Below are 26,115 nucleotides of genomic sequence, written 5' to 3'. Positions count from 1 at the left end.
AAAGGATGACCCAAACCTTGCCTTAGGAGTTACTCCCATTTGCAGTTCAAGACTAAGATGGAATGAAATCACTGCAGAGCTGTTAAACAGAGGAAGGGAACATTGACAAGATACTAGCTTCTGGTCACCTGAAGAAAGTAAGACAACTTATTGATGCACAGGAGGTGGTCAACACTTCAAGCATGCTAAATCCTGCCTGAGCATTGAAGATCAAACTGTACACACAGCATCCAATCATGAAAACTTGGAACCCACCAAAAGTTTAAGTGAAGCCAATACTCCCAAGGTCATACATCATTGATACCAAAACAAGTAAGCAAGTGTGAAGGAACAGCATCCTTATTTAACCCACATCCAAGCTAGAAAAAATCAACATTAACCACATCAGCATCATCAACAAGCAGTGTAACATCAACACAATAGTGACTCCTGCAGCAGCAGGAGCAACACAATCACCTAGCAGTATGCCAACTCTGATGAATACCGATTCTACAAGATGGAGGCATAACATCCTACCACCCAAGCAATACTGAATAATTGATGAAAACAAACTATAAAAGACTCATGTTCAGTTTATGAAAGTTGATTGGTAATCAAGAACTTAAATGATTAGACCAATTATGTTTTTTGTTGTATTGTTTGTGAAGAAAGAGAACAAACTGTTGAGAATATACATCTGGGAGTACCACACTGCTGCACTGGAGTCATGTATTGGGTTGAGCAACATGCATCAGTCTCAGTCTACCAGCCACATGGAGCAGAGAGCAGTAAGAAATACACATGAGCCTCCAGCATTTTGAATCTAATGCTTAGCAGGTCTGGTGGCAGCAGCATGACTTTTCAAACTGAAGGTTTCATGCTTCAGATGCTGCCAAACATGCAGAGTATTTGTTCTTATTTTATTATATTGTCTGAGGTTACATTATACACTAATTGCCCAGGTCACTAAATCTTTTCTCCCCCCTTAATCTCACCATTCCTGACTAAAAGGTCAGGTCTTTTGGATTTATTTGTATATACATTCTTTTAATGACCTGAAGTTGAGATGGATTAAAAAATTGAGTGACTGTTTTTCTCCCCACAAAGTACTGTTGCCTGGTGGCAGTAGTCCAGGAACATGACAAAGAAAAGACAGGAGTTGAGACAGCTGTTTGCCAGAGAGGACAAGAATTTTATGTTAAGAAAAGCCAAGGCTGCTGGGACAGTAGTTAACTGAATAGAACTCAGTAAAGTGATCAGTTCAGCAGAGGTGCTAATGGAAGATGAAGTTTAGTGAGCTCAACTACAAAGCAAAGAAACAGTTGAGTGCTGCAAAGAGATAATTGGGCAATTTAATGAAAAAAAAGTGCAACTGTGCCAGTCCAAAGCAGGAAGCCTTTGAGTGTAACTCTTCACTGGTTTGTGTTTCTGTAAAAGAGTGGGAATTGGAATCATGTGTTTGTATGGAGATCATTCCAACCTTTGGGTGTTAGAATAAAAATTAAACTGTGTTATAAGTTCAGACTCCTGTGAATTTGTTCAATAACTTTCCTCCAGTTTCTATCAAACCAGGTTTCACTTTGGATCTGGCTTGTGAAGTATCATCAATTGGGATTGTAACCGTATCCTTTGGCTTATCGTCAAACATAATGGCTCAAACAATTGTCAAAAAGTGACTGAGGCCAATAGTGCCCTTCGTGATTTATATTCAAATATTGCAACCACCTCAGGTAAAGTCAGATGCATGGTTAAACATTGAAAGAGAAGTTGTCATCTAAGAGGATTGTGGATTGTTAGCATCTTCAGGACAGATTGATTTGAAACTTATGGGGAGCAGTAGGAAAGGGGAGGGGAGATAGATCAGCCATGATTGAATTAAATAGTTAAGCAGGCTCAGAGGCTTTACCCCTGCTCTTATTTCTTACATTGTTGATCAACATTAAAAACAGGCAAGGTGAAATTCAACTAATGGTGGGCAATGTCATTGGTTACAGGAATGGGGGACATATTCAGCTTTAGTTACAAGCAGTACATGCCCCCCTGCAAGCTCGTATTATAGGACTATTATTTCAAATATTTGAATTCAACTTAGTCACAGCTACTTTTAAGTGGTTGAAAGATTTTGTTTAGCATAAATTCCTTCTAAGTTCCCACAAGAGCACTGTTATGTCATAAGGGATAGATGTACACTGCAAAGGTCATGGGTTATTGCTAAAATTAGTGATCAATACTAAATTGTCAGGCTAATATGAGGACTAGCATTATGACAATACATCAGCTTTAGAATACCATCCGGTGTTAAACAAAAAGTAGTCATTGATCAAGATCCTCTTCCTTGTCTAAAGGAACTGGCCAGTCACCAGATAAGGCACAACAGCTGGACCACAAGTTTGTACATCTGTTACCAGGTTCACTGTAGCACTTTTCAATAATTCCCCTATGCTGTGTAGAAATCAAACAGGAAGTGGGACATCCTGTGTTGGTACTTAAATACAGGTTCAGTACATGCTGGTTACTACCTACAGTTTCCAGCCTAGAGTACCATGCAAATTCTAATAGTTGGCACCCATGTTGACAAAAAGCAAAAATAGAATTAGAACAGAGCACAGCATTTATTGCTGGGTCTGGTGTTCTAAGTATTGAAAACGAAGTTACCTTGGGGTTGGCTCATTAGCATATCCAAACTTTAATCTCAACATAAGAAGGCAGCAGTATTCAAGCTACTCAAGGGAGAAATTAGTAGAGAAGCCCAAGCTCCTGCCCATGACCACAATGAACTGAACCCACAGGAGGATGACGATCAAGTTTGGCTATGATGACTTTATGCCAAATTTGAACAATATTAATCAAAGCTTAAAACTTGAAGATTGGTCATTAGACTTTATTGGGGTTTGGGCAGGGGGGTGGTGGTGCTGGCATCCAAAGGGACTGCTGCACTGTTGGAAGTATCATCTTTTGGATGAGACATTAAACCAAAGGCCACCATCTGATTCAGGAGGTGCAAGAAATCCCATGACACTTTCAAAAGAGCAGATGGATCTCCCCAGCACCCAGGGCAATTCAGATTATTTGTTCATTATCACAGCAGTTTTTGGGGACCTGCTATATAAAAGTCAGCGACTGCATTTCCCCCATTAAGTGACTGCAAATGGCTGAAGTCCTTTGGGATGGCTGTATAAATGCAAATTCTCTTGGCTTCAGTTCCTTCCAATGAAAATTTACTAGCTATGTTAATTGGTGAACCACAATCGTTTACAACAACCTGCACTGCATCACACAGTTACAAGTAAACTAGCTCATGATTGTATCTTTTTTTGCCTTAAAAGGCAAGGGAGAAAATAATTGGTTTGCAGGTAAGGGGATTTAGTTTCAGGTGGTGCAAAGGTCACCACACAGGAGAGATGTTGGCAACAGAAAAATGATTGGTTGGTTACATTTCAAAATCTAACCATTGCCCCCAGAGCATTTCTCAAATATACTGTTTTTTCCTCCTATCACCCACACAGATAAAAATGGTTTATTAGCTTGTCTGGGTAATCCAAGCATCTCAAGAGCACTCCCACCCATTAGGTTAGATTGAATGCAGTGTCACAGCAGGAATCATGGCAGCCAGGAATGTGGAAGACACTCCAGTCTCCCTTGCAGCAGCAAAGGCACCTTCCAATTAGGGGGGGGGGGGTGGGGGGGTGCGCTGCCATTGTCATTAGGCTCATGAGCCAACTGACACTAATTATCCTTGAGCCCATCACAATTTTAAAAAAAATTAGCCCAGGGATTAAATAGAGGCCACACAGATTTCACATGCCTCCTAAAGGTTACCCAGCAAACTTGTCAAGTTTGCCAGTGGCCTCCCTGGTGGTTCTCTGGACCATGGCATCATGGGGTTACTGAACATGACCACTGCCCTTGCCTCTGGTCACACTGCTACCCCACCCAAGACCTCCACCTTTGGTCCGGGGTGCCATGATCCTGGAGCTTTGATGGGTGTTGTCACCAGCTGCCACTTGGAACTACTGGCCTCTACTTTGCTCTCAATGAGCAGGCAGGACATCCCTGTGATTGAGGGCCCTGGCAGTAGGAGGCCCAGCAGTGGCCATTTGTACCTCTGAATGGTACTTGATTCTGTTAGGCCTACCCTACAGAACTGAAAGCCACTGGTCAGGAAAACCCCCAAGACCCCCATCTGTCTGATGGAATAGAGGCTCGAAGTCAGAATACAAACATTAATTGGTTAAGTTGTGCACAAGTACTCAGGTGCAGTAATGTAGAATATTCTAGTTTTATTATTATGCAAAAGGGAAGTTGCACTGATTTACACCTATTGCTCTCTTGTAGTAAATTGACACTCAGTTCCAGGAAAAATACTAAATCATTTGATATCATTGCCTCTAAGTGAATCTCCAACCACTCCTAAACATCTTTTCTTAGACCGAAAGGAATAAAGAAAAAAAAAAGCCATGATTCCCAAGTAAAGGTATACACTGGCCTGGCATAGCAGGCTGGAGGGGTAGCATACTGCCCCTCGCCTGATGCTTAGAATTTGTCATATCACTTACCATAGCCACACCCCATGGACATTTACTGCTGCAACAAGTGCAAGCTCTCATTTGTGGACAATATAGGAGTGCACCATGACCAATAATAGCTACATTTACAGTCCAGAATCTATTTTCCTATTCATTTACTATATCTCCTGTTGATAATCCTAAATCTACATATCAAGATTTCTCAAATATTGAGGCAACAGCAGTCTTTGAGCTTCCAGGCCTATAAAATGCATACCAGCCATAAGAAATACATCTGAAGACTCAGGTTGGAGTGTGGTAGCTACATATGGCCCAAAATTTAGGTCTCCAGTGCAGCTCAACAAGCATCGTTGGCTCTCTTGAGATTCTGGCACCTTATTATTATTCTGCTCAATATCCAGTTAACAAGTGCAGTTCAGACCTTAGAATTACAAGGTCTATTACAGAAAGTGGGTGATGCAAACACACAAAAGGAAATTAGATGTTGAGCAAAGGTAGGTGACCAAAGCAGCAGCTGAAGACTTTGCCACCAATGGCATTGATGGCAGGAAGAAAACAGAATACTAGAGTCAAGAACAGAAGGGAGGAGGAGATTAAGTTGGAGCATAACCAGAGCAACAAGAATTTTAAATTTCCTGCACTGACAAAGATCACAAATGGTGGGGAGGGGGCTTGCATAGGGCAGGATGTGTTTTGAAAAATTGGAATTGTGGTTGATGAGTGGTAGATTAGGGGAGTCTGGGCAGTGATAGACATGCTGATCATTTCAAAACAATAGATTCAAGGTTAGCAAGTAGCATAGTGAGAGCTGCAGGGTTAGAATCCAATGACAAATTACAAAACAACATCCTTGGAATTCTTTAGTTTAACACAAGGTCATCACTGCAACAACATGGAATTTCTAGGCACCACTGTATACATAAGGCAGTAACTTTTCCTATTTAGGAAAAGGACTTAAAGTGGAAAAAATGCATTAGCCTTTATAGGGAAAAACTTGAAGTCAGCTCAAACATATGTCTCAGGATGGTTAAAAAGCTCAGCTCAAAGCATCTTCTCTTGCCTCACCTATTTGAATGTCTCTAGAATGGAGAAAACTCCTAGCGTTTAGGGGAATTGTGCAACAGTTAAGGAAAGGTCAATTTCACCTCATCAGGAGCTAAATCTTTGGGCCAGATTTTTGTGGAGTCAGGTTGACTTGAAGCCTTTAAAAATGGTGGGCAGGACCCAAATGTGGAAGTCTTGCCCCCATTTATCAGCAGATTCCTTTTTGCTGGTAGGGGAAAGGGTGTAAGACATGAATCACAGGTAGGAAACCAGAATTCAATAGGGCCATTTGAAAACAGATCCCATTTTCACTGTGGGTACAGTCCCTGAAACAGAATGGAAGTCACAAACTGATGGGGGAAAAGAGAATATTAACACTTTTTGGAAGGTGGGGGGGGGGGGTGCGGTGGTGCGGGGAAGAAGGTTCAAGTGCCATGATCTGAAAAACAGACTGTAGCTGTTAGAGAAAAGAGACACCAATGGAGTGCATTGATCGATAAGGTCTCTGGTGTAGCTTAGCGAAATTATCCTATGTTCCTGCAGTTTTGATAAACTTAATAGTTAACATTTCCCAGAGGCTGCTATTACAACCAAGGTAAATGTTTGAGTTTCAAAAGCTCAAAAAACACTTCTCAGCAGAGGGTGGGGGAGTTTGCATTTTCACTGAGTTTTAAAAGATTATGGATTAGCTGTCTGTTGCTACTGAACAGAGGTTTGCTTGTTTTCAATAAATTGTACATGTGTCCACTTAGATGAGTTTCATCTAAGTTTTGTCCCCCCCAGTATCAAGTGGAGTGAGAGCTGTATTAGATTGTTATTTTTTTTCCCCCATCTCCACCTGGCTCCTGAGGTCTGCCCATAGTGGATGATGAGTGAATGGCAAGGGCTGTTATAAAACTGGCCTGATGGGAGAACTGAGGCAGGCCTTCTAACCAGCCCACCACTGAAGGCAGCAGGCCCAACTTGTTCACACCCCGTTTCCTCCCCACCGTAGTGAAAATTGCATGTGACAGGTTTCCCCGAGTCAGGAAATTTCCCGACTCAAGCTACCCAGTTCAATAGTGAAAATCCAGCCCCTTGTGTTTGAAAATAAACTGTTGAGTGTTACCACAAAGCAAGGTAAAATGTGAAGATTTAATTTGCAACTGGAAATGAAAAGTTCCCCTTCAAGAAACTTCAATAGTTTTGAGTACAGAATCCCACATTATGTGCATGAATAAGTGTATAAGGTAAATTTCCACAACTTTAAAAAGCCCTGGGAAATTGTAAACTTAGCCTCTAATTCTGAGATTCTTAAATGTGCCCTCATTAATCACTGACTAGTGAATACAATTTATATACATGCCAACTAAACCTTTAAAGCTGACAATTAGCATTTTTACAAGAGGAGGTTTCAAAACCACCTCACCTCATCTGCAGAGTTCAACATATCAGGCTATTAAATGATGGTAAAAGCAAAATACTGTGGATGCTGGAAATCTGAAACAAAAATAAAAATAGCTGGAAAAACTCAGGTCTGACAGCATCTGCAGAGAAGAATACACAGTTAGTGTTTCGAGTCCAACTGACTCATCAGTTCTGATGAAGAGTCATACAGGCTTGAAACGTTAACTGTATTCCTCTCCGCAGATGCTGTCAGACCTGCTAAGTTTTTCCAGCTATTTTTATTTCTGCTAAATGATAGACCTGTTAAGTTGTTAGAAGCATTGCCATGTTACTTTCTTCCACTGTTATGTTGGCACTCAAGGCAGGAATAGTTTCAGATAAAATTAACTAAAGGAAATAAAATTGTAGATTGTATTTTTTTTTTAAAAAGGTCTCAACACATTAAGATAAGTCAACTTCCTTGAAAGAAACAAACAGTAGTTCCAGCTTCTCTTCAAAAAAAAAAGGATTTACTTATTTGGAAAATATGTAGGGATAACAGGGAGAGGAGACTGGGACTAAACAGATCGATCTTAAAAAGAAACCAGCACAGATACAATGGACAGCTTCCTTCTCCCTATTGTACTATTCAATGGTTCATTCACAACAAGAATATTCATTCAAGTGGCATTCCAGTCACTGCAATTATAAGTGACAAGATCTGGAAATAAGTTGTGATGAGTTGTGGTACATGACTAAGTGTACAACTTAGTAAAAGGGGAAGGGTTTACCATGGAATTATTATTGTACTTCGGAGACTAGAACAGGTTTTAAAACATTCCAAGTTATAGTTGAATTGTAAATATACAGTTCCAAATCTCTAGAGATCATTAGAACAAAAAGCAAATTTCTGCAAAAAGCAAATGAACAAAGATTTTCTTTCCTTCACTGTTACCTCCTACATCAATATTCCAGCTTTCCTCAAACCAAGTGAGCCTCAGTTACATGAGCAACAAGATGAAAACTCAGCCAATTTACAAGTTACAATACTATATAATGGAATGTCATATTTACAAGCCATTTAACTAGCTGTGGTTGCACCAGTAGTTTTACAAGCCTGTCTCGGCCTGTACAGCTCAGCTTGATGACATCAGCCCTCCAGTCTGTTCACTAAGACAATCATTTGAAATTAAAGGGATATTTTCAGCATTCGTTTTGAAATGTTAAATATCACTTGCTTATTTGAGCCAATAATTTTAAATAACTTCTACATTTTTTCCTTTAATTAAAATCAGTAGAATTTACTGCAACACTTCTTGTGACTGGCTGCAAAGCTGAACTTACTCCAGTGTTAGGAAAGAAAAATAGTTTTAAGTTGTATTTGTGGTGTTTGGAATGAGTTTTAGTTTTAAAGTTTAACACAGATACAAATCAAATTTAAAGGTCAGGTTGAGTTTTAGTTTTAAAAGATGCTTGCATTTCTAATGAGTTTTAAGATTGTTGCAGCTAAGTTAAACAAACAAGGAGAGAAACTGGGCTGTTGCCCAGCAACAGGGGTCCAGAGAGGCAGGTCCCTCCCACAGACACAGAACTAGAACAGCAGTCGAGTTCATTTTATTGAAGACAGCTGCCAGGCAGAAGCAGCCTAGAAAGGGCAGATAGTCAGTTCAAACTAAAGTTGATTGAAAGTAGCTGCCAGAGAGAGTTTGGAGCAAAAGGGACAGATAGCAAGTCACAAGCTAAAGAAAAGACCCAAAGAATCCAGGGGAGTGGAACAGGAGAAAGTCCCAAGCAGACATTCTAGTCAAAGAAAGGATAAGAACCTGGAAAAGGTCCTATTAATAAAATTAAGAGTGAGAGGCAGAGAGAAAGGCTCCAAGCTTCAGATTTAAAGAGTCAAAAGCTGCAGAAAGCAGATTTAACAATAGTTTGCATGAGGCAAGAAGGTCAAAAGAAATAACTGAAGGTCTATAACTCTTTGCTATGGGCATGAGAAGCAGTGAGTCAGTAAGAGTGTGTGTGTGTAAGACAGCTTGAATGCATGTGGTGACCTACAGAAGGGATCAGAAGGAGAGTTCCAAATCCTGGAACCCTTGTGGAAAGCATCTGAGAGGAGGTGTCAGTTTGGGAGAAGATTCCAAGGTGACGTTTTGGACAGTGGAGATTAGAATCCCTTGTGTGAAAGGTGGAGTGCAGCAAGACCGGTTGGTTCAGTGTGACAAGTATCTGGGGGAAGTTGAGGAGAGGTCCATAGCATCCATTTAAGGTGGCATGTCACTTGGTTTCAAAGTGTGGCATCTTTGACTACAAGTCACCATAGGTTTACAAAGACTATGTTTAAGCATAAGACAGCTTTTGTCACTTATCCTTACAAATCTGTATATATTTGTAAAGTTATAGTTGTGGGTGAAGGAGTAATGTAATATAGTTAATCTCTTCTTGTTGATGAATGTGTTATGCTTTTCTAAACACTATAGACCTTAATTTTAATCTAAAGACTAGAAATACTCCCCAATCAGCTGCTCTCCGCAGTTTTTAAATGTAGTTTCCCTGCTCTGTTTTAAATAAAGTCCACACTCAGTGTTTTTGTTTAGATCTTTAGTTTTTATTTTCTCTTTAAAAATAGCTTGTTAAGTATAAGATCGATACTGGTGTAAATAATTAATTTTAATAAAGTGTTAAGAGCAGGAATATTACAGTAAATAATAAAAAGATAGCATGGCAAGACAGGTGTGTGTTGCTGCTGCAGCATGTGGGTGTGCTGGACACCAAGGTGATCCAGAGATATAACATATCTATAGTAAGTGTTTGCAGCTCGAGGAACTTCAGATCAGAGTTAAGGAGCTGGAGTCTGAGCTGCAGACATTGCACCACGTTAAGAGGGAGAGAGTTACCTGACACTGTTCGAGGAGGCAGTCACATCCCACAGATTAGATAATTTGAATTTGGTCTGTGATCAGGGACAGGAGGGTGAGACTGCAGGTGATGCAAGTATGGGGGCCCAAGGGGTAGCATTCAAGGAGCCTCAGCCCCTTAAATTTCCCAACAGTTACAAGGTTCTTGCAAACTGTGTTGACGAGAGCAGGGACTGCAGAGAGGATGAATGCATAGTGGCATAGGGAGCCATTCAAGTGAGGGGAGGAAATAGGAGCTTAGTAGTGATAGAGGACAGTATAATTAGGGGATAGATACTGTTCCTGTGGGCATGAGGCTGAAGGCTGTGTTGCCTGCCCAGTGCCAGAGTTAAGGACATCTCAGGGCTGGAAAGGAACTTGGAGGGGGAGGGGAAGGATCCAGTTGTCATTATCCACATTGGTACTATCAACATCTGTTAGTACTCAAAAGGAGGTTCTGCTGAAAGAATTTGAACAGTTAGGAGCTAAATTAAAAAGCAGAACCTCCAAGGTAATAATCTCAGGATTACTACCTGAACCAAGGGCAAACTGGCATAGGGTAAATAAAGTCAAGGAGCTAAATGTGTGGCTCAGTTTTTTTTCACCCATGGAAATGGGCATGGCTGGCTGGACCAGCATTTATTGCCCATCCCTAGTTGCCCTTGAGAAGCTGGTGGTGAGCTGCCTTCTTGAATTGTTGCAGTCCATGTGGTGTGGGTACACCCAGTGCTGTTAGGAAGGGAGTTCCAGGTTTCCAACCCAGCTGTGAAGGAACGGTGATATATTTCCAAGTCACGATGGTGAGTGACTTAGAGGGGAGCTTCTAGGTGGTATTCCCATTTATCTGCTGCCCTTGTCCTTCTAGATGGTGGTGGTCATGGGTTTGGAAGGTGCTGTCTAAGGAGCCTTGGTGAATTCCTGCAGTGTATCTTGTAGATGGTACATACTGCTGCCACTGTCAGTGGTGGAGGGAATGAATGTTTGTAGATGTGGTGCCAATCAACTGGGCTGCTTCGTCCTGGATGGTGTCAAGCTTCTTGTTTTATGGGACCTGCACTCATCCAGGCAAGTGGGGAGTATTTCCTCTCACTCCTGACTTGTGCCTTATAGATGATGGACAGGCTTTGAGAGTCAGGCAGTGGGTTACTCATCACACTATTCCTAGCCTCTGACCTGCTCTTGTAGCCACAGTATTTATATGCTAGTCCAGTTCAGTTTCTGGTCAATGGTAACCCCCAGTATGATGATAGTGGGGTATTCAGTAATGGTAATGCCATTGAACATCAAAAGGCCATGATTGGATTCTCTCTGGTTGGAGATGCTCATTGCCTTATGCTTGTATGGTACAAATGCTACTTGCCACTTGTCAGCTCAAGACTGGATATTGTCCAGGTCTTACTGCATTGGGACAGACTGTTGCTTCAGTATCTGAGTCGTCAAGAATGGTGCTGAACATCTGCAAACAGCCCACTTCTGACCTTATGGAAGGAAGGTTATTGATGAAGCAGCTGAAGATAGTTGGGCTGAGGAAACCCTGCAGGGATGTCCAGGAGCTGAGATGACTGACCAACAACCGTCTTCCTTTATGCTAGGTTTTCTCCAACCACAGTTTTCCCAGGCTCCTTGATTCCATACCAAGGACAGTCTCTCTCACCTGGTGTTTGAGAGAGGAATGGGTTTCAGTTCATTGGGCACTGGCATCAGTACTGGGGTAAAAGGGACTCTGGTGGGATGGGATTCAGTTGAACCATGCTGGGACCAGTGTCCTGGTGAATCAAATAATTAGGGCTTTAAACTCAGTAGAGGGTTCTCAGGAGGGGATAAGGTGGCTTACAAAGCAAAATGATATGGAGACATTGCAGGACAGCCACTTAGGTAATGATACCCAGAATGTGACAGGAAGGGATGGAGTGTACAAAAAAAGCAACAAATAGGGTCAAAGGGCTGGGAGTGGGGGAATGGTTAAAAGACAAAATTAGTTACTCTTTACTCAAATGCACGTTAGTCTCAGAACAAAATAAATGAATTAATGGCACAAATAGAGGTTAATGGGTATGATCTTATGGCCATTATGGGGACATGGTTACAAGGAGATCAAAGCTGGGAACTAAATATTCAGGGCTTATGTGACTTCAAAAGGACAGGCAGAAAGGAAAGGGTGGTAGGGTAGCTTTGTTAAAAATCAGCACAACAGCAAAAAATGAATTTGGATCAGAAGATGCAGAATCCATATGGGTGGAGGTAAGGAATAAAAGGAAAACAACACCGGTGGGAATAGTCTATAGGCCCCCTAACAGTAGCTATGCCATTAGAGACTAAACCAGGAAATAATGAGGGCATGTAAAAAGGTAGTATATTAAATCATGGGTGACTTTAATCTCCCTGTAGCTTGGGAAAATCAAATTGGCAGAAGTAACCACAAGCAAGAATTCAGAGTGTATTTGGGACAGTTTCCTAGAATAATGTTGTGGATCCAACCAGGGATCAGGCTATTTTGGATCTGGTAATACGTAATAAGACAGGTTTAATAAATCTCAGGAGTAATAGATACCCTAGGAAACTGAGTATAACATGGTGGAATTTAGCATTCAGTTTTGATTGTAAGAAACTTCATTCAGAAACAACTGTGCTAAACTTAAATGGGGGCAATTACAAAGGAATGAGGGCAGAGTTGGCTAGAGTGGACCAGGAAAGGAGTTTAGCAGAAAAGACAGTTGATGAACAATGGCAGACATTTAAGAATAGTTCATGACTCAACAAATATATATCCCAGTGAGGAAGAAGGAATGTAGGAAGGGGATAAACCAACCATAGTTAACAAAGTGAAAGAAAAAACATACACAAAGTGACAAAGATTAGTGATAAGACAGGGGATTGAGTAAGTTTTAAAGACCAACAAAAGATGACCAAAAAATGAGGGAGAAAATAAACTTTTGTGGGTAAACTAATAAGTAATAAAAACAGACAGTAAGAGCTTCTTTAAATATAAAATGGGAGAGAGGGGCCAAAGTCAATATAGGCCCCTTAGAGAATGAGGCTGGGGAAATAATGGGGAACCAGGAGATGGCAGAGGAGTTGGATAAACACTTTGCATCAGTATTCATGATAGGAGACACTAGTAGTATACCAAAAATACTAAATGATCATGGAACAAAAGGGGTGGGGTGGAGGAAATAAATACAATAACTATCACTAGAGGAAGAGTACTAGGGAAACTAATGGGGCTAAAGGCTGATAAGTCACCTGGACCCGATGGGTTGCATCTTAGGATACCAAAGGAAATCGCTGCAAAGATAGTGGATGCACTAGTAGTAATCTTCCAAGGATCCTTAGATTCCAGAAAAGTCTAAGGACTGGAAAACTGCCAATGCAGCATCCTTACTCAAAAAAGGGAGACAGAAAACAGGTAACTATAAGCCAGTTAACTTAATATGTCATTGCGAAAATGTTGAGAATCTATTATAAAGGATGTAATAGCAGAGTGTTTAGAAATGCATAATATAATCAAGCAGAGTCAGCATGAAGGGAAAATCATGCCCAACAAATTAGAATTCCTTGAGGAGTAACAAGCAGGATAGATAAAGGGGAACCAGTATATGTAATATATTTGGATTTCCAAAAGGTGTTCAACACAGTACCACACACAAGGCCACTTAAGGTAAGAGCCTATGGTGTTGGAGGTAGTATATTAGCATGGATAGAGGACTGGCTAACAGAAGACTAAGTTAGGATAAGGGGGCATTTTTAGGATGGCAACCTGTAACTAGTGGAGTTCGAGAGGGATCAGTGCTGGGGATGACTTGGATGAGGGAAATGAATGTACTATCGCCAAGCTTTCAGATGACAAAAATAGGTGGGAAGGCAAGTGGTGAGAATGACAGTCTACAGAGGGACATAGGTTAAGTGAGTGGGCAAAAACGTGGCAGATGGAATATAATGTGGGAAAGTGTGAGGTTATGCACTTTGGCAGGAAGAATAGAGGAGCTGAATATTATTTAAATGGATAATGTGCTGCAACTTTCTGCAGTTTGAGGGATTTCAGGGTCCTTAAGCATGAATCCCAAAAATCTAGCATACAAGTTCAGCAGGTAATTGGGAAGCGAGTATAAAGATAGGGAAGTCTTGCTAAAGCTATGCAAAGCACTAGTTAGACTACACCTAGAATACTGTAAACAGTTTTGGTCCCCTTATCTAAGGAAGATATACTGGCATTGGAGGCAGTCCAGAGAAGGTTCACTAGATTGATCCCAGGGATGGAGGGATTTTCTTATGAGGAGTGGTTGAGTAGGCTGGGCCTGTACTAAATTCCAGTAAGAAGAAGAAGGAGAGGTGACCTTATTGAAACACAAGATTCCTATGGGCTTTGACAGGGTAGATGCTGACAGGTTGCTTCCCCTTGTGGGAGAGTCTAGGACCAGAAGGCTTAATCGCAGAGTGAGGGTAGCACCTATTTAAAAACAGATGGAGGAAGTACTTCTCAGAGGGTGGTGAATCTGAATTCCTTACTGTAGAAGCTGGGTCATTAAGTTTTTTCAACACTGTGATACAGATTTTTAATCAGTAAGGGAATCAAGGGTTATGGGGAAAGGCAAGGAAGTGGAATGAGGATTATCAGATCAGCCTTGCTCTCATGAGTGGCTGAGTAGACTGGATGGGCCAAACAGCCTACTTCTGCTCCTAGTCTTATGCTTTTGTTAGAAGCTCATTAACTGACTCCTGTGACTGTTCAGTAGCTACTCTCCAAACAAATCTAAAACATTAAAAGTTAAGATCTATCAAGCTGGGTTCCACTCTGGGATCAGGCTTGTTCAGAGGTAACCTCTGGGATCATAGAAGTCTTACATTTTGAATGTCAGTGCTGTTCTGGTAACATGCACAATCCCTTGCGCTATTGAATCATAAAAATTTAGACTGGGCATTTCAGTAAGGCAGCATTGCTTCTGATCTCTTCCTGTGATGAAGATCACGGGCGTTTGATATCCTCGTCAACATTTATCTTCAACATCTTGATCATAAATTTCTCTCATTGCCATTTGTGAAACCTTGCTGTGCACATACATCCCTACCCCTAGCAGCAAGGACACCGAAGCACCAAATTCTCCAGAATCTCATCTTTCCGGCCTCAGAAAAAGGATACTAAAATCAATATGTCATATGAGTTCAAACAGTTTAATTTAGCGAGGACAGCACAAGCTAAACTGAATAGCTGTCTTTGTTAAAAAGGAGGAAATGCTCCAAACTCGAGTTTCATTGCCTACGACATTGAGTCTAGTCACGGGTCTTCTGTTCCTATAGCTTCAGAACGCGCTATATATAACCGCCCCACCCTCAAGGCATACATCATTCAATGCCACTCCGGCAGATAAATTAGTCCCATCCTAGTAGCTACACCTTGATCTCCCCGATCTAACAAATACCAGGATTGGGATCGCCTCAGCCCACACACCGTGCACTAGTGGTGTTACAGACTTGTTTCTATATCGCAGCGACCACTCAAATAAAAGCGGCAAATTCGAACACCCGGGTGGTCCAGTCTGTTCCTACTAAATGAGACAGTTCCACAACCTTGCAATATTCATCGAGACCAGCGATCCTTGCTCATTCCTAACTGGATTCCAGCTAATGCTTCCACTGAAACACACCCGCCTCAAATAGTCAGGTAGATGCCTGACTAGTTAGAGACTCGTGAAATTTCGCAGCCAGCCGCAAATTCGCAGTAACTGTTTACTGAGGAGATTGCGTTAAACTAAAAGTTTGAGAAACCACAGTCATCGCTCCGCCCTTCAAAAAGGGAGGGCGAGAGGTGCTGGTCCTAGTTTGGGAATGTGGAGCGGGATGAGAATGATTCACTCACCGCTAGCTTTCTGTTCATGTTTAAACCAATGTGCACAAGACACAAATTGACACGATGATATTATGGATTAGTCTGCAGCAACCTTAAAAAGCTACGAAGAAAGACGGATACATCGCTTTATTCTGACAACTGCAGTTAAGGACTTCAGAAGAAATATCCATCGAATTCGTTAACGTTCAAAAAAGCCAATTCAGTGTATAGATCACATATTACTTAATCCCCATTACCTGCTATATCCCAAAGCTGTAATCGAACGATAGTATCTTCTTCCCAATGTAAGACTTTGAGGGCGAAGTCCACTCCGATGGTTGCTCTATAATGCTGGGAGAAAATCTGATGAACATACCGCTTAATAATGCTGGTCTTTCCAACGCCCAGGTCTCCAATCACTAAAATTTTAAACAAATATTCTTTCTGTGTATTCTCCATTGATGCAGTAGGATATATCCCAAGGCTATTCGTCTCACTTTTTTTAAACGCTCTACGCTTTAATCACTTTCAAACCCTCGAAACCAAGTTTTACTCGCTACTAGTTCCACGCATGCTCTCTGTTGAATATTTGTATCTTTCGCGTTTTAAGCCCCCTAGTCCTTTCAGGGAAATTTAAAAGGGCAATGCCTGCAGCTGCCACCTATCAACTCACCACGGTGGGCAAATCTCGTAAAGGTTTAATTGTTTGCACCAGTTACACGTGTGACTGCGCACTCGATTATCAACCTTTTGGGTCAGTGATTGTTAAATATGGAGTTTAAACAGGACTTTTTTTTAATCCTTTAGACCTTTCATGGTTTGGCAGGCTCAGGAGTAGTTCGGAAGCTGCAGTTTCTAATGTCCTGTTACAACATAAATGCAGCAGTGGTTGAAGCCAATAGCACGGAAAAGGAAGCTAGATAAGTACATGAGCTAGAAAAGAAGCATATAAGGTGTGAGCAACTGAGAGTGGGAGGAGCCTCGTGTGGAGCTTGAGCAGCGATGCAGGGCACTGGGTAGCTTGCCCAGGGTGCAGGGGACTGGGCACAGGGGACTGGTTGAGCTATTTAGGATATAGGACACCAGGTACTGGGTGAGCTGTCTAGGGTACAGTGGACTGGGGTCCAGGTGAGCTGCCTAGGGTATCGGGGGACCAGGATCTGGGTGAACTGTCTACGGTACAGGGGGCTGATGACTGAGTGAGCTGCCTAGGGTACTGGGGACTCGGTGACCTGTCTAGGGTACAGGGGACTGAGTGGCCTGTCCTGGGTATTGGTGATGAGTAGCCTGTAACTCTAATTTTATTTGTTTACTCTTCCCTCCTCTCTCCACTTAAATATTTTTCTCATTTAGATGAATATAAAAAAAATCCCCCCACCCCCCCGGTTGATTCTAACCCTTTCAATGCCCTACACCTTATCAGTTTCAAATTCTCACTCCAACCTTAAGGCCATCATTAAATCAGTGGACAAAGGTACTGCTGTTTCCTGGCTGAGGTTGGACTTTATGATGACTACCATCTCGCGCAGACCACAGCTCCACTAGTGAACACCAAGGGCAGAATTATAGCCCCATAAGGGGGTGAGAACAGAGGCTAGTGGGTGTGTAAATCTGCGTCACCAGCCAGCATGCCAGTTTCCCAGCACTACCGCCCGTCAGGCCATTTCCTAAAGGTGGGAACAAGGGCAGAAGGGCTACCTGCCAGAAACAGGAAGTAGCTAATTAAGTTAAATCTATAGCCAGTTAAGACCTATTATGAGAGGAGACTGGAATTTTCCAGTCAGTCTGAAGGCCCTCCTCCCAGTGTGGGCAACAGATCAGCTGCCTGGAAATGCAGGCTGTGGACCCAGTGTTGAGGCAGGCTTTGAGGCCCTCCCCCTATCTACATGGCCACAGCTGTGGCTGCAGGCTGCCCTATGGGGGGTTTTCAGAAAGTTTTTAAAAGTGCTGAGGACATGCCTCAAGATGGAGGTGTCCTTACCTGTAAAGGCAGGCTGCAGCTTCGTCCATGCTGGAGGGAATCATATTGGCCCTCCAGCCTTGAGAGTGCATCTGTTGTCCTTAACTGGACAGCAAGCCACTAATTGGCTGATTCAGGGAAAATCACTGGCGGGTGACTGTATGGGGTTGAGACCGCCATTTGACCCTGCCACCAGGGTCTTGCCCCAAAACCCTGTCCCAAGCCATCATTTCACAGCCCATTGCTGATTTCATCTTCTCCCACACCACTGTGCAAGGTCCCAAACATTACAACCATGTGAAACAACAATTCACGTGTACTTCCTCCAATCTAGAATACTGTATTGACTGACTATGGTGTGGCCTTTTCTACAATGGGAAGACCAAACACAGATTAGGTGACCATTTTACTGAACATCTCCTTCTGCTTGGAACTGTCTTGTGGCTCACCACCTCCCACTTTGACCCCTTGACCTCTCCATCATTGGAATCCTACACTGTCTCAATTAAGTTCAAAACAAGCTTCAGTGGTGATATCTCATCTTTCTGCTGGACACATTGCAGCCTTCTGAATTGAATGACTTCAATGATGCAGAACCTAGCTATACCCTACTTTTTCTTCACAGCAAAAACAGAATTACCTGGAAGAACTCAGCAGGTCTGGCAGCATCGGCGGAGAAGAAAAGAGTTGACGTTTCGAGTCCTCATGACCCTTCGACAGAACTTGAGTTCGAGTCCAAGAAAGAGTTGAAATAATGGTTTCTCTTTCTTTTAATTCTGTTATGGGACATGGGCGTCACTGGCTAGGCCAGCATTTTTATTGCCCATCCCTAATTGCCCTTGAGAAAGTGGTGGTGAGCTGCCTTCTTGAACTGCTGCAGTTGAAATAATTATTTCAACTCTTTCTTGGACTCGAACTCAAGTTCTGTCAAAGGGTCATGAGGACTCGAAACGTCAACTATTTTCTTCTCCGCCGATGCTGCCAGACCTGCTGAGTTTTTCCAGGTAATTCTGTTTTTGTTTTGGATTTCCAGCATCCGCAGTTTTTTTGTTTTTGTTTCTCTTCACAGCAATGGACACTTGCAATGTGGGGAGAATCTGCATATGTCCAGGATGAAAATCTACTTTGTCTGAATTGGTGAAGAAATGCCAGAAAAATGGCCGATTCCCACACCCTGCCCAGAGGAGCACCATACAAATAACTGGAATCAACAAACTAAAAACATGTGTAGCCAGTGAGGATAATATTCTCATCATTAAAAAATAACATGTATCATTGCAGTGCCCACCAGTGTCTACCAGCTTGAAGGTAGCCCATGAACATTGTATTATCCCTTCCAGAGTCACCTGCAACTAAAGGTTGGAGCATCCCATTCCATGTGCTTCCTGGATCTGTAGATGCTGATGTTTGTCAGGCCCTGCAGCAAACCAATCAGGAGGTCCTCTGATCTGATCAGGATCCCGCTCTGTACACTAGTTGACTAAGGATAAAAATTGTGGGGGGCAGTACAAGAAGAGTTTTAAGATCAGCACCTTCAAAAAGTGGAGGGGAACCTGCAAACTTCAGTACCTTGTTTACATGGGAAAAATGTTTTTTTTACTGCTAATTAACTAAGTATCAGGAAGGCCAAAGATACCGTCTTCTGTCCCTGTCACAAACTTTATTGCTTAGCCATCATCATTCTACCTGGCAACTGTCTAAAGTTGAATCAGCCTTTTTGCAACCTTGGTGTTATATTTAACTTCGAGATGAGTGTTCTACCATGTATCCACACCATCACTAACAGAGCCTATTTTCACCTCCATAACATCACTCAACTCCACTGTTTCTTCAGCTCAATGCTTAAACCCTCATCCATGGCTTTCTTGAGGAAAAAACATATTGGCGAAAAAGGCAATCACACGATCCTGACTTGGAACTATATCACTGGTCCTTCACTGTCACTGGGTCAGAATCCTGGAAGTCCCTTCCTAACAGCACTGTGGGTGTCCCTGCACCATATGGATTGCAGCGGTTAAGACTTTTCATCTCTTTCTTTTAATTCTGTTACGGGACGTGGGCGTCACTGGCTAGGCCAGCATTTTTATTGCCCATCCCTAATTGCCCTTGAGAAAGTGGTGGTGAGCTGCCTTCTTGAACTGCTGCAGTCCATGTGGTGTAGGTACACCCATAGTGCTGTTAGGGAGGGAATTCCAGGTTTTTGAGCCGGTGACAGTGAAGGATCAGTGATATAGTTTCAAGTCAGGATGATGTGTGGCTTGAAAGGCAACTCGCAGGTGGTGCTGTTCCCACACATCTGCTGCCCATGTGATAGGAGTCACGTGTTTGGAAGGTGCTGACAAAGGAGCCTTGGTGAGCTGCTGCAATGCATCTTGTAGATAAACACTGCTGCCACTGTGCATCAGTGGTGGAAGGAGTGGATGTTGGAAGAGGTGAATGGGGTGCTAATCAAGTGGGCTGCTTTTTCCTGGATGGTGTCAAGTTTCTTGAGTGTTGATGGAGCTGCACTCATCCAACACCCCTAACTTGTGCCTTATAGATGGTGGACAGGTTTTTGGGAGACAGGAAATAAGTTACTTACTGCAGAAATTTATGTACAGTACAATTTGATAACTTAAACCTTATTAATTACAAAAATGTGCCAACAAGGTGATGTCTAACACCTTTGGTAGCTCTGGAGTTGACTATTCTAAAACAGTCCTGGCTAGTCTCCCTAGTTCCACCCTCTGTAAACTTGAGGTTATCCAAACTCCATTGCCTGTTTCCTAACTGGCACCAAGTCTTGCTCTCCCATCTCCTCTTGCTTGCTGACCCACATTGGCACCGTTATGCAATGCTTCCATTTTCGATTTCTCACCCTTGTTTTTAAATCCATCCATGGCCTCACCCCTCCAGCCTTACAGCTGCTCAAGATCTCTGCAGTCTGCCAATTCTGACCTTTTGAGCATCCTGAACTTCAATTGCTCCACTGTATGGTCTACACCTTCAGCTGCCAAGGGGCTAAGCTGTGGAATTCTCTTCCTAAAGCTCTACATCTCTCTGCCTCACTTTGCTCCTTAATCATGCTCTTTTAACCCCACCTCTTTGACCAAGCTTTTGCTCATCTGGCCCAATACCTCCTAATGTGGCTCACTGTCAAATTTTATTTGATAATGCTTGTAAAATACCATTGGACATTTCATTACATTAAAGACACTATATAAATGTGAGTTGTTATTGTTGCAAATTACACGTCTCAAGAGTAAACTGGATTTGAAATTTATTTGAAACCACAACACCACGCAACACCCTAAGTCCCCAGTGATGCCAGAACAGATCTCCAAATAGAATCTTCAAATGGTTACAGCACACGGGGAAACCATTTGATCCATTGGGTGGAATGACCCCAGAAATGTACTAAATGCGGTAACGGGTGTGAAAAACAATGTTTTACCCACTGGCTGCAATGGTGGGTTTTCACCCATATAGTCCACTTCCCGCTTCATTAATTATGCAGCCCCTGGAAACACGCTGTCTCGCTGGCGGGTGGCCTCTGAATCATCTGCCACGCTGTTAACCAAACCGTTTCCTCACTCCGGGTGCCATATCTAAACTGCAACCATGTACACAGGTCTCAATGCTTGCAGCCCAGCACTGCTCCAGTGAAGACATGGCCCTGAAAGCCAAGAGCTCAGTTACCCATCACTGGAGTGCCTTTTGGAGGCCCGCCGTGATGTCCTCCACTGCCCACTCTGGCCGCAGGATGTCCGGCAATCTCACCACTCCAGCTTGGGAGGCAGTGGCAGTGGTGGTCAGTGCCAACGCTGCACAAAAGAGGTTAGTCATCCAGTGCAGAAGATGGATGAATGACCTCATCCGTTGTGGTGCAGGACAGGCTGAGAAAGGGTTAATAATCCTACCAGATCCTGGGCTTTATAAATACAAAAACGATGATGTTATGATAATCCTGTTTAAACACTGGCTCAGCCTCAACTGGAGTATTTTGTCCAGTTCTGGGCACCAAGCTTTAGGAAGGATGTGAAGGGATTTGAGAGGGTGCAGAAAAGAAAAATGGCTCCAGGAATGAAGAATTTCAGCTACGTGAAAAGATTGGAGAATCTGGGGCTGTTCTCCTTGGAAAAAAGATTGTGGGGTGATAGGTAGAGATTGTTAGAGGTGTTCAAAATCATGAGTGGTCTGGACAGAGTAGATAGGGAGAAAACGTTCCCATTGACTGAAGAAACCAGAATCAGAGGACATGGATTTAAGGTGGTTGACAAAAGGAGCAACACCAACATGAAGAAAAATTTTGTGATGCAGCGAGTGGTTAGAATCTAGAATGTACTGCCTGAGAGCTTGGTGGAGGCAGATTCAATCAAGACTTTCAAAAGAGATTTGGATAATTATCTGAAATGAAAAAAATTACATGGGGAGTGCCTGGAGAGTGGGACTAGCCAAGTTGCTCTAGCAGAGAGTCAGAACAGACACAATGGGTGGAATTTTCTGCCCCTGTTGGTGGCGGGCATGTTTGGTGGCGTGAGCGAACAATATGAAGAGGCCAAAAATCGATTTTATGCCATCATGAAACCAGGTTGCAATCGTCTGCTCCACTTGTCAGCGGTGGGCTGCGTTTCCCAATGCCACACGTCAGGAACCTAAGTTCAATAGTTTTGCATCTCATTATAAGCCCTGCTTACTGGAATCATCCCCCCACGCTGGATCATACTGGCACTCACACTGAGGTGTTTCACAACTGTACATAAGTGATGTGCATCTGGCAAGTTGCACATCCCCCGGGACTTCGAGGTTTGTTGGCCTACCTTGCATCTGGCAGCACTTGTAATCATCAGCACCAGGCTTCACAGGCAGCACCAGATCACTTTTGAGGGGACTCATGGGCAGATCTCCACTTACCAGACCAGCTGTAAGGCGGGGATAGCTTTTCAATGGCTGCTGGGCTGGGGTTTGCTTGGGGAAGAGAGAGAAATGGCCCCAGGCAAGAGAGAGAAATGGCCCCAGGCAAGAGAAGAGGCTGCAGGGCGAAGGCTACACTGGGGAAGGAGGGTATCCCAGGGTGTATGTGGGAACACATGTTGATCTGTGCAAAAAATCAATCTTGAACTCAAGATGGTGAGGGCTGAGGAGGTAATCTCCAGAGAAGATGAGGTCAGATGGAGATATGAGGGTGTGTGAGAGAGTGAGTGGTGATGTCCCTTGAGCTGGAAGTGAGTGACATACCAGTGACTATATGATGACCTTGTGAGTCTAAGAATATAGAGTGATACATTGGTTGACCTACCCTGATGGCACAGATGAGATAATTCATTCGTTTTCTGCACTGGATGGCCAACCACTTGTGTGCAGCTTTGGCATTGACCACCTCTGCATCACCTCCAAGCTGGAGTGATGAGACTAATAAGCATCCTGTTGCCAGAGCGGGGGTGGAGGACATCGTGGTGAGCCACCACGGCATCCAGAATGCATCCCAGGGATGTGTCACTGAAATCGGGGGGGGGGGGGGGGGGGGGGGGGGGGCGGCCGCGTTGCACTCTTCTTGGCTTTTGGGGCCATATCTGCACCGGAGCAAGCATTGAGAACTGTGTGCACGGCTGCAGTTTAAATATGGCGCCTGGTGTGATGAAGAGGTGAGGTAACAATGTGGCGGGCAAATCAGAAGCCGCCCACATCCCATAAACAAATTTTTAAAATCTTTACAAATTCACAAAGAACCCTGTTACGGTCAGACTTGGAGTGAGATGATAGAGAAGTCATTTTTACCCCTCTTTATGTGGCGGTAACAGGTCAAGTGACCTCCTTCGCTGCTGTATCACTCTATGATTCTTCGGACAGATAAGTGGCTATTTGAGTTCTTTGAGTGTAATACCATGAGTCATGCAAAACTCTTAATTATCTAGATAATCAGCCCATATAATTGCTACTTAGCTCCTGCTTGTGAACACAAATTACATAAGAAAATTTGAGGCTAAGAATGAGCCAGTCAAAACTTGTTCCTCGATACTCCAGCTCATCCTCCCTACAACCACATTTTAAACTGCATTAATATCTTAGATTCTACTTCCTTACCTGTTAATTGTCCTTTAAACATAAACATTTCCTAATACATGTTTTGCATTTCTTTTTCACTAACTTCTATCCATGTCCTCATGTTTTACTGGCCTGATTTAACATGAGATTATAATCTAGGTTTGCTATATCTATGAGCCTTTAATACATTTTAACCCCCTAACTTTCTCTCTGCACTGCACGCTTAAAGCTTCTCTAGCCTTTTCTTGTATTTCACTCCCTTAGCAAATGAGCATAAATGCAAAAAATCCTCACTCATTACAGCTCATAATTCTTTTCTACGTCTACCTTTGAGCCATCAGGACAGTGAGAAATTTGGTAATGGTTGTTTTGAGATACCCCGTACTTTAATGCCATCTATAATATACAAAAATGTAAAATGAGAACATTTTAATGTCAGACTGAACTCTGGAAATACTAACATCAAATGATCATTTATTTTCTATCTATGGTGTTTTACATTTTAATCTGCAGGTATTTGACATATCACACGACGGTCCACACTGCAAATTAAGTTCCAAAAATTCTTAAATATAGGTCAGTCACCATAAAGTTATGTATTAGACCTCATCAGATAAGTCAAATTTCACAATAGCAGTCTTTCACTATTCATTTTGTGAAGTCTTGAACACTGCTACCCGACATCAAATGAATTATTAATCAAATTCCTCATCGGTATCAGAAAGTCCTAAACTGTCATCAGATTCATCATCCTCTAGAGCGGGTGGTTCATCTCCCACAAAGATTTCTTTTTTCTCCTGGGTTAAAGGTTTACTTTCTTTATCGTTCTCTTCTTTTCCATTCTTTTCTTTCTCTTCCTTCTTTTCAACTTTGTGAGGTGGCAGTTCAAGTTTGGCCCAGGTCACAGGATCCATTTTTTTAAGGCTGATTTCCACTTTCGTTGGGCCCATATTGACAAAGCTTTTCTCTACATCAATGACCTGAGGAAGGAATTAACTTAAATCAGGATTACTCATTTTTGCCAAGGGCTACAATCCCAGTGAAGGCCCTGCTCAGTGGATACCCTCAGGCCTGTTGCACCACAGAGTAATGCCGTGACATAGTGAAGATTTTTCTCAAAATGCACCAATTGCCAAAAGTTCTCATAAAAATATGGCTATTTTAGGAACCTTTACTTGCATTGTACAGCATGTGATAAGGGCACCCTCTATTGACCAGTTACAATTCAACACTGACCTAATTCAGTTTGTACTTGTATTTATATTAATCCATTTAGAAGGACTTTCCTGCATCAATTATTAATAATGTTAGGCAGCTATAATTTTTGCTATTTTTCTCAATTAACCCTTACATTGCTGGCATATTTGTGTGTCCCTGGTTCAGACACATTATTAGGATTTCACACATAGTGAAACAAATTCTAATTTAGCTGCGAAGACATCATGACACTAAAATATACTCAACAACTGCAAATAAAATGTGTTGAAATCCTGCTTTGTACTATTAGTTACTGAGCTTTAATGTCCTTAAAGTAGAAGACAGATGAGTATCCTATAAGTAAAGGTGTTGGATCATTTTGAATTAATTTAATTAAATTAGCAAAAGCAGCAATAATTTTCATTTAAATAGCATGTTTAACATAAAAAATATCCCAAGGCCCTCATAGAAATGTAATTGGAAGGACAAAATTTGACACTGAGCCAAAAGAGCTATTAGGAGGTGTCATCAAAGGTTTGAACGAAGAAGGAGGTTCTTAAATGATGAGACTGCAGTCATTACATTTTCATTGTTTTATAAACGAATGCATTTCCCACTGTGTTGCTGATAGCAAATTGGCAGAGTGGGATGAGAACAATGAACAAGGTAAAATCAGCAGCCAGGAAAGAAGGTAAGGAGGGTGGATTGTAATACCACAAGCAGGATGCAGATAACCTAAGAACTAGCAAACACAGCATGTTCAGAGCACTAGATTGGCATGGGCATGCAGTTGACAGCAGTTCTAACAATACTCAAGAAGCTCATCACCATCCAGGACAAAACAGCCTGCTTGATTGGTACTCCATTCACCGCCTTAAACATTTACTCCTTCCACCTCTGATGTACAGTGGCAGCAGTGTTTACTGTTCACAAGACGCACTGCAACAGCTCATCAAGTCTCCTTCGACAGCACCTTCCAAACCTGCAACCTCTGTCACTGGGTCAAAACCCTGGAACTTCCTTCCTAACAGCATGGTTGGTGTACAAACACCACATGGACTGTAGTAATTCACGACGGTGGCTCACCGCCATCTTCTCAAGGGCAATTAGGGATTGGCAACAAATGCTGGCCTAGCCAGCGATGCCCTCATATTGGATTGCAATACCACAAGCAGGATGCAGATAACCTAAGAACTAGCAAACACAGCATGTTCAGAGCACTAGATTGGCATGGGCATGCAGTTGACAGCAGTTCTAAAAAGAATAAATTTTTAAAAATGCTGAGTCACTGGCCACCATGGA

The 26,115-nt window shown here is 42.5% G+C and overlaps 2 protein-coding genes across 2 annotated transcripts in view; both read right to left on the bottom strand.

The window, feature by feature from the left end:
• The window catches only part of LOC121281875 (ras-related protein Rab-38-like), a 33,872-nt gene extending 17,409 nt beyond the window's left edge, over positions 1-16,463 (bottom strand). The window contains exon 1 of the mRNA XM_041194972.1: positions 15,890-16,463. Within this exon, the coding sequence (XP_041050906.1) occupies positions 15,890-16,091 (202 nt within the window). The 5' untranslated portion in view covers positions 16,092-16,463. The remainder of the gene's footprint in view (positions 1-15,889) is intronic.
• A 7,610-nt stretch (positions 16,464-24,073) lies between these two features.
• The window catches only part of LOC121281874 (cysteine and histidine-rich domain-containing protein 1-like), a 38,720-nt gene continuing 36,678 nt past the window's right edge, over positions 24,074-26,115 (bottom strand). Inside the window, exon 11 of the mRNA XM_041194971.1 lies at positions 24,074-24,596. Coding sequence (XP_041050905.1) covers positions 24,312-24,596 — 285 coding nt within the window. The 3' untranslated portion in view covers positions 24,074-24,311. The remainder of the gene's footprint in view (positions 24,597-26,115) is intronic.

This window comes from Carcharodon carcharias, chromosome 9, assembly GCF_017639515.1.
Source record: "Carcharodon carcharias isolate sCarCar2 chromosome 9, sCarCar2.pri, whole genome shotgun sequence".
NCBI lineage: Eukaryota > Metazoa > Chordata > Chondrichthyes > Lamniformes > Lamnidae > Carcharodon > Carcharodon carcharias.
This window is presented reverse-complemented; position numbering and strand designations above follow the sequence as displayed.